Source organism: Sapajus apella, unplaced genomic scaffold (genome assembly GCF_009761245.1).
Source record: "Sapajus apella isolate SASKATOON/1434 unplaced genomic scaffold, GSC_monkey_1.0 scaffold24, whole genome shotgun sequence".
In the NCBI taxonomy this organism is placed as follows: domain Eukaryota; kingdom Metazoa; phylum Chordata; class Mammalia; order Primates; family Cebidae; genus Sapajus; species Sapajus apella.
This window is the reverse complement of record NW_022436964.1, coordinates 9,969,992-9,986,135: the sequence shown is the minus strand read 5'-3', so window position 1 is coordinate 9,986,135 and position 16,144 is coordinate 9,969,992. Positions and strand designations below refer to the sequence as shown.

Sequence of the window (16,144 nt, the reverse complement as noted above, 5' to 3'; positions counted from 1 at the left end):
CCGACAACACGTGGGGATTATGGGAGCTACAATTCAAGGTGAGATTTAGGTGGGGACACAGCAAAACCATATCAAGGGGAAACCTGCTATCATTGGCTTTTCTCTCTTATATGCTAGGGACCAGAGCTTTCGCTCTGTGGGAAGTCAGCTTGCTGCCAGCTTCATCTGGGGTTTCCCCAAACCCTGCTCTCCCCAAAGTTAGAGGCAACTCAGAAGGTCACACAGAACAAGTGACACTGAACATCAATTCACTGCCATCAGGCCAGGGCCTATGTTCAAATCCCAAATCTGTCATTTACTTATTGTGTGAATTTTCTTACCTCATGGCCATTCATTCCTCATGTGAAAACGGGGATACCATTCTGCAGTGGAACCCTGCCGTGAGCATGGAGTGGGGTGAATATTGAAGGCCTATCATCTGGTGAGCGCCAGCATATGGTAGCCACTAATAGACTAATATAGAGGTGTGCATATTCAGACAGTTCTCCCAAGACTTTGTACATGAAATGTTTCTGGAACAAGAAAGGTGGGGTTTTTATTCTTCTCACCAAGAGAGTCCACTGACTACTCGCCTGTGTTGGTGAGGGATTGGAAATGGGTAGTGTTAATTTACTGAGCTTGCCACAACAAAGTTCTACAGACTGGGTGGCTTAACCAAAGGAAATTCATTTTCTCACAAGTCCAGAAGCTAGAAGTCTGAGATCAAGATGTCGGCAGGGTTGGTTTCTTCTGAGGCCTCACTCCCTGGCTTGTAGATGCCTGACTTCTCTCTGCGTCTTCTCATGGTCTTTCCCCCTTATGTCTGTGTTTTCCTCTCCTCTTCTTACAAAGATGCGAGTCATTGGATTAGGGCTCACCCTAAAGACCTCGTTTTAACTTAATTAACTCTTTAAAGTCCTTATCTCCAAATACAGTCATATTTGGAAGTACCGATTCTCAGCTGATGATGAACCCAATTAACTCATTGTAAGACAAAAAAATCCCTAAGTCAAAAAATGCATTTAATACCCTGATAAGCCCGTTGTAAAGTTGAAAAATTGTTAACTTGAATCATCATATGTCAGGGGCATCTGTACTGGGGGTTCAGACTCTAACAAGAATTTGTGGTAGGGAGAGGGCACAAAGAGCCCCCTAACAGGGAAGTGTGAGATCCAGGGCTATTGTCTTTAAGCCCTGCTTGCAAGGAGTGCCGTCTTTCTTGCCTCTGCTTGTCCTTATCAGTTGGTTATGTGATCCTGAGGGGGATAAGAGTGGGGGAGCGGATGGGTGGTCAGATGCCAGCCTGGGACACTCAGTGAATAGACCATTCTCTGCTGCCTCCTCGATTCTAGAATGGGACCTGAATTTACTTTGTTTTGAGACTGTAGGTGACTCCTGACTGTATCTCCTCTCTCCCCACGCGTGCATTGTTGGCCCCACCTCTGTCCTTTCTCACCGACCTCCCCCTTCCCCTTTGCTTCCTCATGACCTGGTTGTGACTTTCCTTACTTCTCACCTACAGACTTAGCTCCTCCATTCCATCTGTAGTCTGGACTAGATTGGTGTTCCTCAAAGGTGGCTTTGCTTCCACCCGCTGCTTCAACCTTTTATTTGACTAGAAAAGTCATCCTGTATAGTCCAGCCCCTATTCCAGACCCAGTGTGCTCTGCTCCTTCCCCTTCTTGAACCATCCCGCCTAGATGTGGCTCGCAGTAGAACCTATGGCTCAGCACCTTCTAGACCCATGGCCCTGTCCCTTCCAAGATCACATTAAATACCCCCTCTTCTGTAAAGACTTCTCTGACCAGTCCAGCTGGAGGGGGACCGCCTCTTCTGCCTCTGAACTTCCACACTTGGTGTTTCAGTCCTGCTCACGGGCACAGCATCTGAGGAAGCAGGGCAGCACGGGGTTCAGAGCTCGCACTAGTGTTCAGGACCAGCTCCGCCTCTTGAGCAGCTGTGTGACTTAAAGGAAATTACCAAACCTCTCTGTCACAGTGTTCTCATCCGTAAATTGAGGATAATAATAGTCCCGCAGGGTTTTAGTGAGAATTAAATGAGCTGAATTTTGTGAAACTGCTGTTACTATTAAGGAGTAATTGTTACTATCTAAGGAATAGTAGTTACTGTATTAATAGACATTTAATAGACATTTTTGATGGGGTGTGTATTGATTTATTTACTTCCAATTCTCCTCCAAGATGGAGTTTCTCTACTGCTTTAAAAGAAATCTTAGTTATTTTAGAATATACAGGCGAATATACATTTATTTCATTAGGCTTTAAAAAATACACTATATTTAAAATGTTGCATTTTTAAATATTTTTAGTCCCCAGGATTGTAGGCTACAATGAGTAATGACCACCTCAAGCCCTGTTGCCTCCAAATTTCTCCCCTTTTCAGCTCCTTTCAATCCAGGTATGAAGCAGGTAGCGTCTGGCACAGCAGGCAGCCTCCAGCTCTCACGGGCCTTCCTGTCTGGTTAAGTGCCTATGTCATGCCCATTGTTAAATTTTGAATCTCATTCCAGAGCTAGGTTGGTCTTACCTTCTTTTTCTGAAAGAGAATTTCTGTTGGAAGCTGTTTGGTCTTTCTCCCCTCTGACCAGCAGCCGTCTTCTCTGGAGAGACAGATATACCACAGCACATCCCAAACTGACCTGGCCTCCTTGAAGTCATTGGGACCAGGCAATATTTAAAGGCTGAGGTGGGCTCTGAGGAACATCGATGGCAGTCCCCCTGGCAGGCCTGGGTCCAGTTTTAAGCTCCTGTCCCACCCTCAGGAGATGGGGACAGCAATACCCAATCCTGGTCTTGGGATCCACTGAATAGGAAGAACACTAGGCAGCTCCCGGTTCTTCCTGCCAACCCATTTCTCATCTGTCTTGCTTAAAGGCAGGGGCGTCTTGGCACCACCCAGCCCCATTTGGTTTTTTCTTCTCACCCAGCTCCTTTCAATAAAGTGTCAACCACAGACCTGGCTGGACTGGATTGACGAGTGTCAAGACAGACTGATGGGGAGAGAACAGAATTTCCTGTGTGCTGGAGGTACATTGATTTCTAAAGGGAAACCAGCAGGACTCTGCTCTGTCATGTAAAGTTTGCTGGGCTGTACTAGGTTAATAGGGCCATGTGTGGAGAAAGGAGGGTGGGAATCTAAGAGCTGAGGTAGGAGCCCAGCCCTGCCACTCACTCTGATTTGTAGCAGACTCTTTAACTTCTCTAGCCCTGGTTGTGAAATGCAGATTATATCCATGACCCAGCCAAGCCTAGTGAGTTGTGAGGACCAAATGAGGTCAAGTATACTTTGCAAGTAAAATATGCTGCCATTGGTTTTGTTGTACTGCACTATGGGGGTGGGGGACTTGGGAGTGGATAGAGACAAATATTTTCCAAGGCGACCAGCTTTTAAGCTGGTCATGACACTGTGATGGCCAGTAATGGCTATGCTTGCTGCTTTTGTATGAGAGAAAGTGTAGGTGGTGGGTAAGAGCAGGGACTCTGTAATCTGACTTATAGTTCAAGTCCAGGTTCTACCATGTACCTGCTCTGTGGCCTTGGACAGGTTTCTCATCTATAACATGATGATAAGAATAGCACCCACTTCATAGTGTTCTGGGTGAGGAACAAATTAGTTAATATTTCTAAATGCCCAGAACAGTACATGGCACATATACATACTATAAAGTGTTAAATAAAAACATCCGTGGAGAATTTGTTTTCTCTTTCTATTAATTTTGGGGGCTTCCGACAGACAAATCAGAAAAATTTTAAAAGTATATCAGTTTTTCTAAACTTTTCATAAAATATGTATTTGCATAAACCAACAAAATTAATGCCTTGGGAATTACGTGTTACCAAGAATACATGGAATGGGAATAGGAATATATGTTACCAAGTGTGTACTTTTTGCTGTAACATCCCAGTGAACAACAGCTTACTTATTCTGATACCTTGTTCTTCAAGGAGAGAGGAAAGGAGGAATGCAGTTAAAAACCAAAGAACAATCTGGCAATAGAGCAGTGCATACTTCATTATGTTACTGTTTTCCCATTTCTGTTCCCTAAATATGATACTAGGAATTTAAAAGTAGATGCTCATTGAACAATTTACATCAGGTATCCTGCTAGTGGTTTCTTAATGGAAAATGTGAATATTGCAGGTGAAATCTGTTCTTAAAAATCATGAAATTACCTTGTTGTTTGTACTGCCACCAATACGATGAAGAATTTGGTAGACTACCCACTTAGCTAGATTAGGAAAACGTGTCCCTAGTTTGTTTGGAAGAAGACATTTTATGAGTAGTGGCATTCTGTGTCTGGGAGCTATGGAGTAAAAGAATAAATGTCTACTATAATTTCTCAGGATGAAAAAATGAGGTCATTTTTTGCCAGACTGAAATGGACTGCCTGTTCTCGTTGCCACAGTTGAAAAACAAGTCTGATCTAATGGGTGGCTTGTGGCAGACACCACTATTGAACGACAACCATTAATTCAAAAACCGAAATAGCACTGAGAGGTATCGAAGTGACTGCACTGAGTGGTCTTTCTCAAATGATGCACTTTACCAAACCACAGAGGACAAGAATTACTTAAAAGACATTAAGAGTTTTAACTATTTTGGGCTTTATCACATTTTTTTAAAAATTGAGGTAAAATTCACATAACAAAATTAACCATTTAAAAAATTTTTAATTTCTGTGAGTACGTAGAAGATATATGTATTTATGGGGTACAAGAGATGTTTTGATATAGGCATGCCATGTGGAATAATCACGTGATGGTATGTTAAGTATCCATCCCCTTAAGCATTCATCCTTTGTGTTACAAACAATCCAATTATACTCTTTTAGTTATTTTAAAATGTATGATTAATGTTGACTATCCTGATGTGCTATCAAATAATAGGTCTTATTATTTCTTTCTAAATATCTTTTTGTACACATTAACCGTCACCATCTTTCCCTAAGTTTGCCCATTACCCTTCCCAGCCTCTGATAGCCATACTTCTACTCTCTGTGCCCATGAGTTCAATTGTTTTGATTTTTAGATCTCACAAATAAGTGAGAACATGTGATGTTTGTCTTTTTGGTCCTGGCTTATTTCATAATTAACCATTTTAAAGTGTATCATTCAGTGGTGTTTAGTACATTCACAGTTCATTACCTCTGTCTAGTTCTAAAACATTTTCATCATCCCACAAATTAACCCTGTATCCATTAAATAGCTACTCCCTATTCCCCCGACTTCATTGCTTATTTTTATAAGAAAGACTCATTACCATGGTTTTGTGTGTGAGCTTTGTTTTTAAAAGCTATTTGTTTGGTACTTTTTCATAATGTGTTTTGTTTGTTTGTTTGATTAAAGGGTGAGTGATTTTATTAAATGTGGACATTTAGGGAGATTTGACTTTCCTGATTTTAGAAGGAAGGTAAAACTGTAGGGAAAGATGACTTCTTAACTTCCTGAGAGCACTGACTGAGGAGGATTCATTGTAAGACATAACTGAGTGAGATTAACTTTGGGAGATGTACTCAGTAAGAATAGCCCAGGACAGCTCAAGGATGGGACAGACCTCTTCAAGCAATTGAACTCTTTTAAATTCCAGGAAATGAAAAGTCACCGCAGGAAAATGTTGCAGCCCACATATCCTGTTTTTCTTATAGTCTTCTTCCTTCATTCTCCCCTCTAAGGCCTTAGCACCATCTAAAAGAGAGAGAGAGAGTCAGATGTTAAAACTGCCAGCAAAGGCCGACCTTAATGTTAGTTGGGGGTGGCTGCTGAGTCCTGCTGGGATGCTGTAGTGGGGAGAGAATCCTCTTTCTGGCTTCTCTGGGAGTGATCCAGTTTGCATCAAATAAATACTGAAGAAAATAGTTTGTTTACCTAGTCACTTTCCATATCTGTTACATATTGGTAGTGATATTGGTCATTGATCATCAGAACATATTAGAAATAGATTTCAGAGAATATTAGTGGTCATTAATTTCTTTTTGCTCCCTAATTCAAGCAACAAAAATAAAAATAAAATGATATCAAAAGGTGTGTCACAAGGTCTAGTACATATAGCTAATTTTCCATAGTGTGTGCTATGTGTAAGACTAGTCTGTGCAAATCAAAGTATAAATGTAATATATGTTTCAGGAAGTTACTAAGCCATTTGGGGGCATCATTAATCATCATTTGCTAATTTTTAGATTTGAATGCATAATACATCTAAATATTCACGTATTATGGTTGCTTAAAGCATGTTATGGCTGTTATAGTCTTCGTTTAGATTCATGGAGAAATAGTTATAATAAGAGTGTAGATCAGCTTCACAACTAAATAAATTACTAATGCAGAATCATATTTACTGCCCTGGTCTGCTACTGAAAGGAGGTAAACAAATAGAAAAATTGAGTGGATGAAATATTTATTTTATTTTTAATTTTATTTATTAACAATTTTTTTTGAGACAGAGTCTCTCTCTCTCTCTCTCACTCAGGTGGCTGGAGTGTAGTGGTGCGATTTCAGCTCACTGCAACCTCTGCCTCCCAGGTTCAAGCGATTCTTACGTCTCAGACTCCTGAGTAGCTGGGATTATGAGTGTGCACCACCATGCCTGGAAAATTTTTTTTTTGTGTTTTTAGTAGAGACGGGATTTCACCATGTTGGCCAGGCTGGTCTTGAACTCCTGTCCTCAAGTGATCTGCCCACCTTGGCCTCCCAAAGTTCTGGAATTACAGGTGTGAGCCACCACCCCTGGCTGGATGAAATAACTTGTTTCCTTAGCATAATTTTAATTTGTATGGAATAGTAATTATAATTAGAAATATCAAACCCTTTAACAGTATTTTTCCCACCAAAACTATGAAAGCAACACACGGTCATGACAGAGAATCTGGAAATTTTTCTATGTATATTTCATGCAAATTGCGTTCTTATCACGTGAAATTTAGTGCCCTATGTTTTTCGTCTACCATGATATTGTAAACATTTCCCAATATCTGAACTTTGCTCTCAGTAGGCGTCACCCTACTTACTTATAAAGTCATGGTGTTATCAACTGATGGGGAAAAGATGTCTAACATGTGTGTCTTTATTCAGAAAGTTTTTAGAACATTTGGTTGGTACAGGCCAGAGCACATATGGTGTGTGTAATTAGCCAACCCCTCAGAGTTGCTTGGGGTTTCTGGACTGGCTGAGTTACTGATTCATATCTTTTAGCTCTTTGGCCTGATTAATGGTTGAATTGCATATTAATTTTTCTCATACAGAAAATGTTCATTCTCTCTGAACATGAAGAGCTAGGATAATGATTTTCTCAAAATAAGTGGATAGCAGATGTTGATATTAAAGTGTTCAAGGGCTGAGGCCTTGTTTAAGAGAAAACCAAGCTTCTGGCTGTTTTTTATGGTTTTAATTCTAGACCTTTATCTTTTTATGAAAACGTATATATCATCTTTTAGAATTTCTGCAAGGAAGAAGTTTTATTAATATTCTATTTTGATATACAAATGTCTTGCTTTGGTTGTAGAAGAGTGTAAGATGTGTGTGGGGAATTTATATATGTACTTCTTCGAAGTTCATGGGAAAAAAACTCAGCCATCTATTCATGTATTAATTTTTCAGTAGTGTTTAATTATATGGCTTATGTGCTTATTTAAGTGTATAAAACCACATTGTTTATTAGAATATGATAGAATTTTGAATCTATGTATTTAAATCATTATATTCTAATTCATGAAAAGTCACATGGAATCAAACTTTTTTTTTCTTCTAGCCAGATGAATTATACTTTGAGGAAGGTGATATTATCTACATTACTGACATGGTAAGCCCAGATAACATCTTGTAATACCACATATAAACTAAAGATTTGTAAGACTGTTTTATGTAGCTATAACACTGTAAGTTATTTAAACGTATATTTACATAAAAATACATATGTACAAGTCTTTTCATTTTAGCACAATTGACAGTATCATAAGATTGAAAATGGTCGTTATTTCCATCAATAGGAAAAGAGTTGAATAAGCTTTGGTCTGTCCACAAATGGAGTATTATGCAGCTATAGAAAGAAATGGGGAACATCTCTATATGCTATTATGAAGTAATTTAAGTTAAAAAAAAACAAAAGTGAAAAAATGTAGATAGTGTATCCTCACTCTTCTAAAGGGTGAGAGTGTATGTACACACACACACATCTGATGACTTATGAAGTAAAATTTAGTTTTATTTTATGAAGAGTAAAGATCCTTTCTCTAGGTGGAGGGAGGGAAATAGGGTAGAATGAACATGGATGAAAGATAAACTTTTTAGAAAATTGTATTTGTTTTGTGAATTTGACTTTGAACTGATATAGTTCAAAATGACATAGTTAAAAATTGAAGTAAAAAGCAATCCCTAAAAATTAAAAGCAGAATGAATCAAATGAACTTAATTGTACCCTAGTAATTGGCATAACCACACAGAGAGGAAATATTCCAAGTTTAAAACTCAGCAATTTGACTGAACATCCATAGTAGAATATGGATATATATGAAGGACATAGATACATATGAAAAAAAAATATATATGAAGGACAAAAATAACTGGCCAAAAAAAGTAAATTGTTTTAAGTCATGCTCTTGTTAGGGAAATGTTGGTAATGCTAATTCTGAGATTGTTGCATGTGTATTGTGGTTTAGAGCAAATGAGTCATTAGGTCAGTGATGTTGCTAATGGATTTTCAGCATGGTAGAAAGGATACACAGATGTAAGATTAATGACAGTTTAAGAAAAACTCTGTATTCCCTCATCTGAATTGGAATGATCACGTTGTATTTTTTATCTAAAATAAAACAAAAATATTCCCTGCTGTGTTCTTTGAAAGGGCCTAGGAAAAATGTCCAACCCCATAATAATATGTTATTTTCCACTGAAATGAATAGGATTCTTTGAGAAATGGCTGGTACCAAGCCGGGGTAGCAGAGGTACAAGATAAACCCAGAACATCCTCTGACTAGAAAACAAGGAAGTTCCCAAAGACAGTAGAGTCACATTGAAAGGACTTGGGAATTAACTTGAAGAGATTCCTATTGGCCAAAGATAGGACAATTTGAGCATCAGTTAGAGCAACAACTTCCAAGAATTGAAGCACATTAAATACATTTACATTTATGAGTTCCTAATGTTACTTCTGAACACATCTCATTGGTCAGCATGAGAGAATGCTAGGAAACCAAGTTTTTTTTTTTTTTTTTTTTTTTTGAGACGGAGTTTCACTCATGTTACCCAGGCTGGAGTGCAATGGCACGATCTCGGCTCACCGCAACCTCCGCCTCCTGGGTTCAGGCAATTCTCCTGCCTCAGCCTCCTGAGTAGCTGGGATTACAGGCACGCACCACCATGCCCAGCTAATTTTTTGTATTTTTGGTAGAGACGGGGTTTCACCATATTGACCAGGATGGTCTCGATCTCTTGACCTCGTGATCCACCCGCCTCGGCCTCCCAAAGTGCTGGGATTACAGGCTTGAGCCACCGTGCCCGGCCGGAAACCAAGTTTTTATTCTGACAACTGTTAAGGAAAAGAATCACCATTTATTGTGTTTTCTTTATGAATTTCTTATCCGGGCAACCTGAGAGTTGATGAGGGAAAGTTTTTGTTTAAAGAGGTATTCAGATTATTTCAATGAAGAAGGAATAATAGAATTAGAATGCCACCATCTTGCAGCCCCTAGGAAATAGTGGATCTAGACAATGATTATCAAGGGGTACTAACATTGCAAAAAGAAGCCGACTAGACAGTACGCGTTTCCCAATGGAAGAAATCAATACTGCCTAGGAAATGGCCTTGCCCAAAAAAAATCGAAGCTGAATCTAAGTAAACCTCTAGAACGAATGACCAACTTACAGGCAATACAGGAAACAGAGGAACATGTTTAATGATAACACAGGCTGCAGCATGCAAAATCCATGGAGGTTTCAACTACAGAACAACTCATTTTTCAACAAATCTATTGTAAGAGATAAAAAAGAGTGGAGAGAGAACCTATAGATTAAAAGATACTTAAAAGACAAATCAGTCATATTGTATAGCCCTTACTTGAATCCCAAATTATGGAGCTGTTGGGAAATTTGAGTATTGACTTAGATATTTGATATTAAGGAATTATTGTTGGAAAAAAACTTTTAAGCTGTGATAATGGCATAATTGTCTTTCAAAAAGTATGTGTCTTTCAGAGATACATACTGAAATGTTTACAGATGAAATGTCTAGAATTTATTTCAAAATAATCTAGGAGGGGAGGGTGGTTGTGGGGCGATATATGAAATAATATTGGCCATTAATAAATGATTTGTGCAGTTGGGAAACTGATATATATATATACATATAAGGTCATTACATTGTTCTTTCTACTTTTTAATAGGTTTAAATTTTTCTGTAATAAAAAGTTACCCCCAAAATGAAGATAATATAAAGAGATCTTTAGAACTTCCTTCCCCCATAAAAATATTATCTCAAAGCTAAGAGAAATGAAATTCTGGACACAAAATCATATAGCTAGTTGAAAGTAGTGTAACTTTTTTCTTTCTGTTTCATATTATTTCTGATTTGTCTGGTTGTTGAGAGTCTGTGATGAAGCATATTCCGTTTGTTGCAGGTGGAAGCATGTTTATTTGTAATTTAGTGTCAAGGGAGATGGCCGCCCATAGCTAGGGTATGAGGAAGCTTGGTAGTATCGGTAGGGCTGGTGGACATTTTGTAGAACAGGTACTCCTTAGGAGCCAAATAATTTGCAAAGTGAATGAATGCTGTCTGGATTTAATACCACTTAATTTAACTCTTCTTTCACCAGAGCGATACCAATTGGTGGAAAGGCACCTCCAAAGGCAGGACTGGACTAATACCAAGCAACTATGGTAAGTGTTACTGAGTGGTTTTACTTTCACTTGGAATGTTTTGGTTCTTGAGGCTTTTCTGCTTGCCACTGTGGCTAAGAAGGCAATGAAGTCATTGTCAGTCTAGGAAATTTTCCATTCCATGAGCCTCCTGTTAATAAACTGGCCATGAACACCAGATGTGCTTGAGCCGGACTCTATGGCCTAAGAGAATGCTTTATAGCATTCTTGAAAGAACCCAAGGTTTCCAAGGAAACAGTTATGGTTTTACTTTCTTCTACTCTTAAAACAATTTTTTTTTTAATGCTGATTAACTCGATCTTGCAGATCATTTCTTAGACTAGCCCTTTGTTTTGTGATGAAGTAACACGAACTTGTTAATTCATGTTCGGGGCAGTGATGTTCATTAAATGCTTATCGTTGACAGTTTGGGGAGCTTGAGCAATGAGAGACACGGCTCCTGCCATGAAGCTGCTTCTAGCTGGAAGTGGGAAAACAGATAAAACACTTATTTAGATGTCAGCAGAGTAAAGTCAAAAGAGCACAGAATTGATAAACAAGGCTCCTGAATTTTAATCCTTTTTCTTCCATTTCCTAATAACACTTCCTACTGATTCTAGGACAACAGGGAATACATCTCTAAGATGCAGGTAGCTATGCTGATTGTTCTTTCTGAATACAGGAAGCAAAATATTCCCCCTCCCCATCTACTCCAACACAAATACACACAAGGGAATCAGAATTATTTTCAGGCATCTTTAAAGCAGGTGATCTACAAAATGTAAAAATGAACATCAAAAGCTTTCTTTTGCATTTTTGTGACTTTGTTTATTATACTTGAGTAATATCAAGTATGCATTTAACTCAGGTATGCAGGTTTGTTTCTTTTTGTTTATACTTCCAGTTAATTACTGTGTTACTGCCTTATTGCTTGGCTTGGTTTCCCTTAACACATAATTCAGCTTCATTTAATGCAAGAACTATCTATTTGATTTTCTGTTACTTTTTATCTGTGTTAAGTAATGGAAACTGTGTTGAAGGCCCTGGTATTCCTGAAGCAGGGGACTGTAGTGAGTGAGTGGCTTCAGTGAATCATTTGTGTGGCAATTCAGCATTGGGTTAACGCTTTTTATTTTCAACCTAGTGGCTGAGCAGGCAGAATCCATTGACAATCCATTGCATGAAGCAGCAAAAAGAGGTAGGTGTGATTCTTTTTGATTGAGGTATGCAGTACAGTAAAATGCACAGATTTCAGTTAGTTTTGACAAATGCATCAAGATCTGGAACATTCTGCCATCCCAGAAAGTTCCCTTTGCACCTTCTCAGTTAAATTCCTGCTTTCCCCGGAGACAATCTATTCCAACATCTATTACATTAGAGAAGTGTGATTTTAATTATAAAATGTCAGTCAAAAATTACTTTTGAAGGGAGAAGCAAATCAAAGTCTGTGACTTCCAAAGCTCAATATCTGGCAGGGGAAGGAGAGATAATAAAATATGATATGATAAGTACAGCAATTGAAATGTGTTTAACAGGCCGTAGGGGCCAGGGTGAGTAACTGGAGGGCAGGAGAGCGGAAGGGCCTGATGGGTACAGCGTTTAGGAGAGTGTTGGTGCGGTGAGCATTTAGCCAGGGAGGGCATAAACAATAGGGATGAACCTGGGGAAGATCCTTGGCCAAACAACGATGAGCCTGGTCTTGGGCTTTATTCTGTAGATCAGTAGTCCTCAGCTAGGGTGATTCCTCTTTCACAAACCCTGAGGATATTTGGCAATATCTGGAGACATGTTAACTGTCATGACTGGAGGGATGTTACTGGCACCTTTTGGGGAGAGACAGTGGTTGTTGCTACACATCGTACAGCACACAGGAGCACCCCCACAATAAATCAACCCCAAATGCCAATAGGGCCGATGCTGAGAGACCCTGCTGTAGATAATGGGGAGTTTTAGTCAAGTCTCAATGAGCTCTATTTCATTCCATTTTTAGATTTTTTTTTTGAAATCTGAATATACAGAAGGAAATTATTGGTTAGGATTGTGAAAAAGTAAAACTACGAAACTGGCATTTGGGATATTAGCCTGAGGATTTTAAATTAATAGTTATAGTTTAGCATATAAGAGCAGCAGCTTTGACTTGGTTGTTTAGCCTTTCTTATAAGAACTGAAGATGCATTGTAAATATGAATATGAATAGTATCTGCTTGCTTCCAATTTTTAGAATTTCGCAAAGAAAAAATAATATGTATGTATGTGTACACACACACACACACAATAGAAATATCTTAAGTGTACCCATGTAGGGAGCTCTTCCCATTAAGCTATCATTAAAAACATTGATGTTAATACTTTCTGTTAATAAGCTGGAAGTTAAAATGTACTATAATAAATGTATTAGTGGGCAGGTCTTTATGCAGAATGAAACAGAATGAAATAGATTTAAACGCAGACTAAAAACTGAAACTTTTTTTTCTTGTGTTTTTTATAAATGTAAAATTCTTTCAGGCAACTTGAGCTGGTTGAGAGAATGTTTGGACAACAGAGTGGGCGTCAATGGCTTAGACAAAGCTGGAAGTACTGCCTTGTACTGGGCTTGCCATGGGGGTCACAAAGGTATTACATTTTGTTTGTTATATGTTTCTATGCTACTGAAATGTGTTTCACCTAAGGGAGCCAGATTTACAAAAAAAATGAGAAAGAAAAAGCATTGGCTATTCTTTTTGAATCTTTTAGAACACCAGCCAAAAGCCTTGTTCCTGGAAGCCCTTAGAACAGTGGGTAGAATGTAGTCAGTCAGGCTCACTGCATGGGCCTCTCTCTCTCTTGAAAGCCTGGACACTTCCTTTCCTCTCTCAGGCTTAGAAAGGTTACCGGAAAATAGCAGTAGTATAAAAACAAAACCACTATCTAATCTTACGGAAAAAAGAGCAGAACTGGCTCCTCTAGCGTAGCTTTTCACGAGGTCTGCTTTTATGATTTACGTTTTAAGTTTAATGCAAACTATTAGATTCAAGAGAAAGCCAACATTTGCCTAAATTAGTGATTCTATTGATACTTTCTTTGTTATAATCAATAATGATGATGAATTGAATTTTTAGATGTATTTCATCCTGGCCAAAAATGTTATCACCCACTGCTTTTCTACCTCTCTATAACACAGGAAACAAACTCAACAACAATAATAAATGAAGAGCTCAGCAAACTAAATAGCAGTGCCAAAGGGAAATTTGTAACTGTCTCCTAGAAAGAAGCCTGTCTTATTTCAGCTAATAAACATGTTAGTTATATGAATACAAAGTATTATAATGAATGTAAAAATATTCCTAGAAGTGTCATATGAAAATGCAAAAGCCGAAACTATTAGAAAAAGTATATTTTCCTAAATAATTCCACTTTTTAGGTTCTTAAGTTTTTCTGTTTTATAAATTTTACAAAATGTGTTAACATGTTCTCGATTGTGCTTCTAAAGAATCTCTCTTTTATAAAATTATTGTAACTAGATTTGGCCTTCTTATTTTCATTCTTAAAAAGTATCTTTTCTCTTTGAATTTCAGATATAGTGGAAATGCTATTTACTCAACCAAATATTGAACTGAACCAGCAGGTAAGACTGCTTATCTGGAAATCATTTAACACACACCTGCTTCTCTTTAGTATAGAGCAACTTATGGGCATGTGAAATATTGTTATCAAAATACCACAAACACATAATTTAAAAATTATAATTGTACTAAAATTCAAATTGTCCACAGCCCCAAATGCCACTCCTCCTCACATGTCACTTTCAGCTTTTAGCTCTTTCTTCATGTACTTAGCTTTGTATTACTAAGGAGTAGGCCGACGGAGCCATCTCATCATGCATTATCTTCATGTGTATTTTGGCCTCCTGTTGGGTATGTGAAGGATTAAGCTTGTCAGCTGCCCCAGCTCTCGTCTTTCAGCACCCAGCACCCAGCCTTTCCACCTCTACTCCTCAATGCACTTCATCACAGTTTTTGGTTATATTACTATATAATGGTTACTTTATTATGGGTGTTTAAATAGTATTCACTGCTTATATAACTTTTTTTTGTTTCTTTACTTATTGACTTTTTAAAACTCATTTTTTGTTATCTCACTGTGACTTCCATATTGTTTTATACAGTCCTGATATATAGTACTTTTCTAAAACGTTTAAGATAATGAGTAGCTTTCTTTTTTCTCCCTGAACTCATGCTTCCTGATGCTCTCCATCATTCTCCAGTCTGAGCAGCTTGGTTCCTGCGGCCGTTTACCTGTCTTCCAGGGAACCCCTTCCATTCTCTGCCATGTTGTATCTTCATTTTTCTGGATCCTTTGTCTTTCTTTTGTCAGAGAACATCTTCAAGTAGATTCCTGAGAAACAGAAGCTTGGGATTGATTCTTTGGCTGATCAGAATTCTAGGTCAAAAACAGTTTCCCTCAGAATTTTGAAGGCATGGCTCTGTGGCATTCTAGTTTCCAGGGTTGCTTTTGAGAGGTTTGGTGCCATTTTGATTCTTATTCTTTTATGTGCGATCTACTTTTTCTCTTGCTAAGAATATTTACTTTATTGTTGGTGTTTTAAAATTTTATAATCGTGCCTTAGCATTCATCTTTTCCCAATGATTATGATTAACTCTTTCAGCCTGGAAAATTATCTTGTATTATTTCTTTTAGAGTTTTTATCTGACACTTCTTTGTTCTTTTGGTTCTAGAATGCCCATTAGTAAGATACTGGACTTCTTGGATTGAACCTTCAATTTTCTAAATATTTCCCAGAGGTGTTCTCACCTTTGTTTTGTTTTGGTTATCTTTTTAATTCCCCAGAGTTCTGTATTAGTTTTCTGTTGCTGCCTAGCAAATGACCACAGGCTTAGCAGCTTATACTTTCTGTACATCAGAATTCTGGGTGTGGCATAGCTGGGTTTCCTGTTCAGGGTCTCCCAGGTGGAAATCAAGGTACTGGCTAGAACTGTATTCTCATCTGGAGCTTGGGGTCTTCTTCCAATTGCATTTAGGTTATTGGAAGAATTGATTTTCTTGTACTTGTAGTACCACTGAGGCCCTCGGCTTTTAGAGGTCATCCGTCTGTGTACACAGCTCACAGTATGGCTGTTTGTTTCTTCCTCAAGGCCAGAAGGAGATTGTCTCTCTGCTGTTTCATCTTTTTTTTTTTTTTAAGGGCCCACCTGGTTAGGTCAGGTCCACCTGAGATAATGTCTCTTCTGATGAATTCAGCATCTGCTGACTAGAAACCTAACTGCAGAAGTGATGGCCTATTATACTCACTGCTTTCACTC

General features: G+C 38.3%; 1 protein-coding gene across 1 annotated transcript in view; it reads left to right on the top strand.

Moving 5' to 3' along the window:
• The window catches only part of OSTF1 (osteoclast stimulating factor 1), a 59,962-nt gene that overhangs the window by 32,671 nt on the left and 11,147 nt on the right, over window positions 1-16,144 (top strand). Inside the window, exons 3-7 of the mRNA XM_032290893.1 lie at window positions 7,744-7,794; window positions 10,802-10,865; window positions 11,989-12,042; window positions 13,350-13,457; window positions 14,399-14,448. Of these exons, the coding sequence (XP_032146784.1) occupies window positions 7,744-7,794; window positions 10,802-10,865; window positions 11,989-12,042; window positions 13,350-13,457; window positions 14,399-14,448 (327 nt within the window). The remainder of the gene's footprint in view (window positions 1-7,743; window positions 7,795-10,801; window positions 10,866-11,988; window positions 12,043-13,349; window positions 13,458-14,398; window positions 14,449-16,144) is intronic.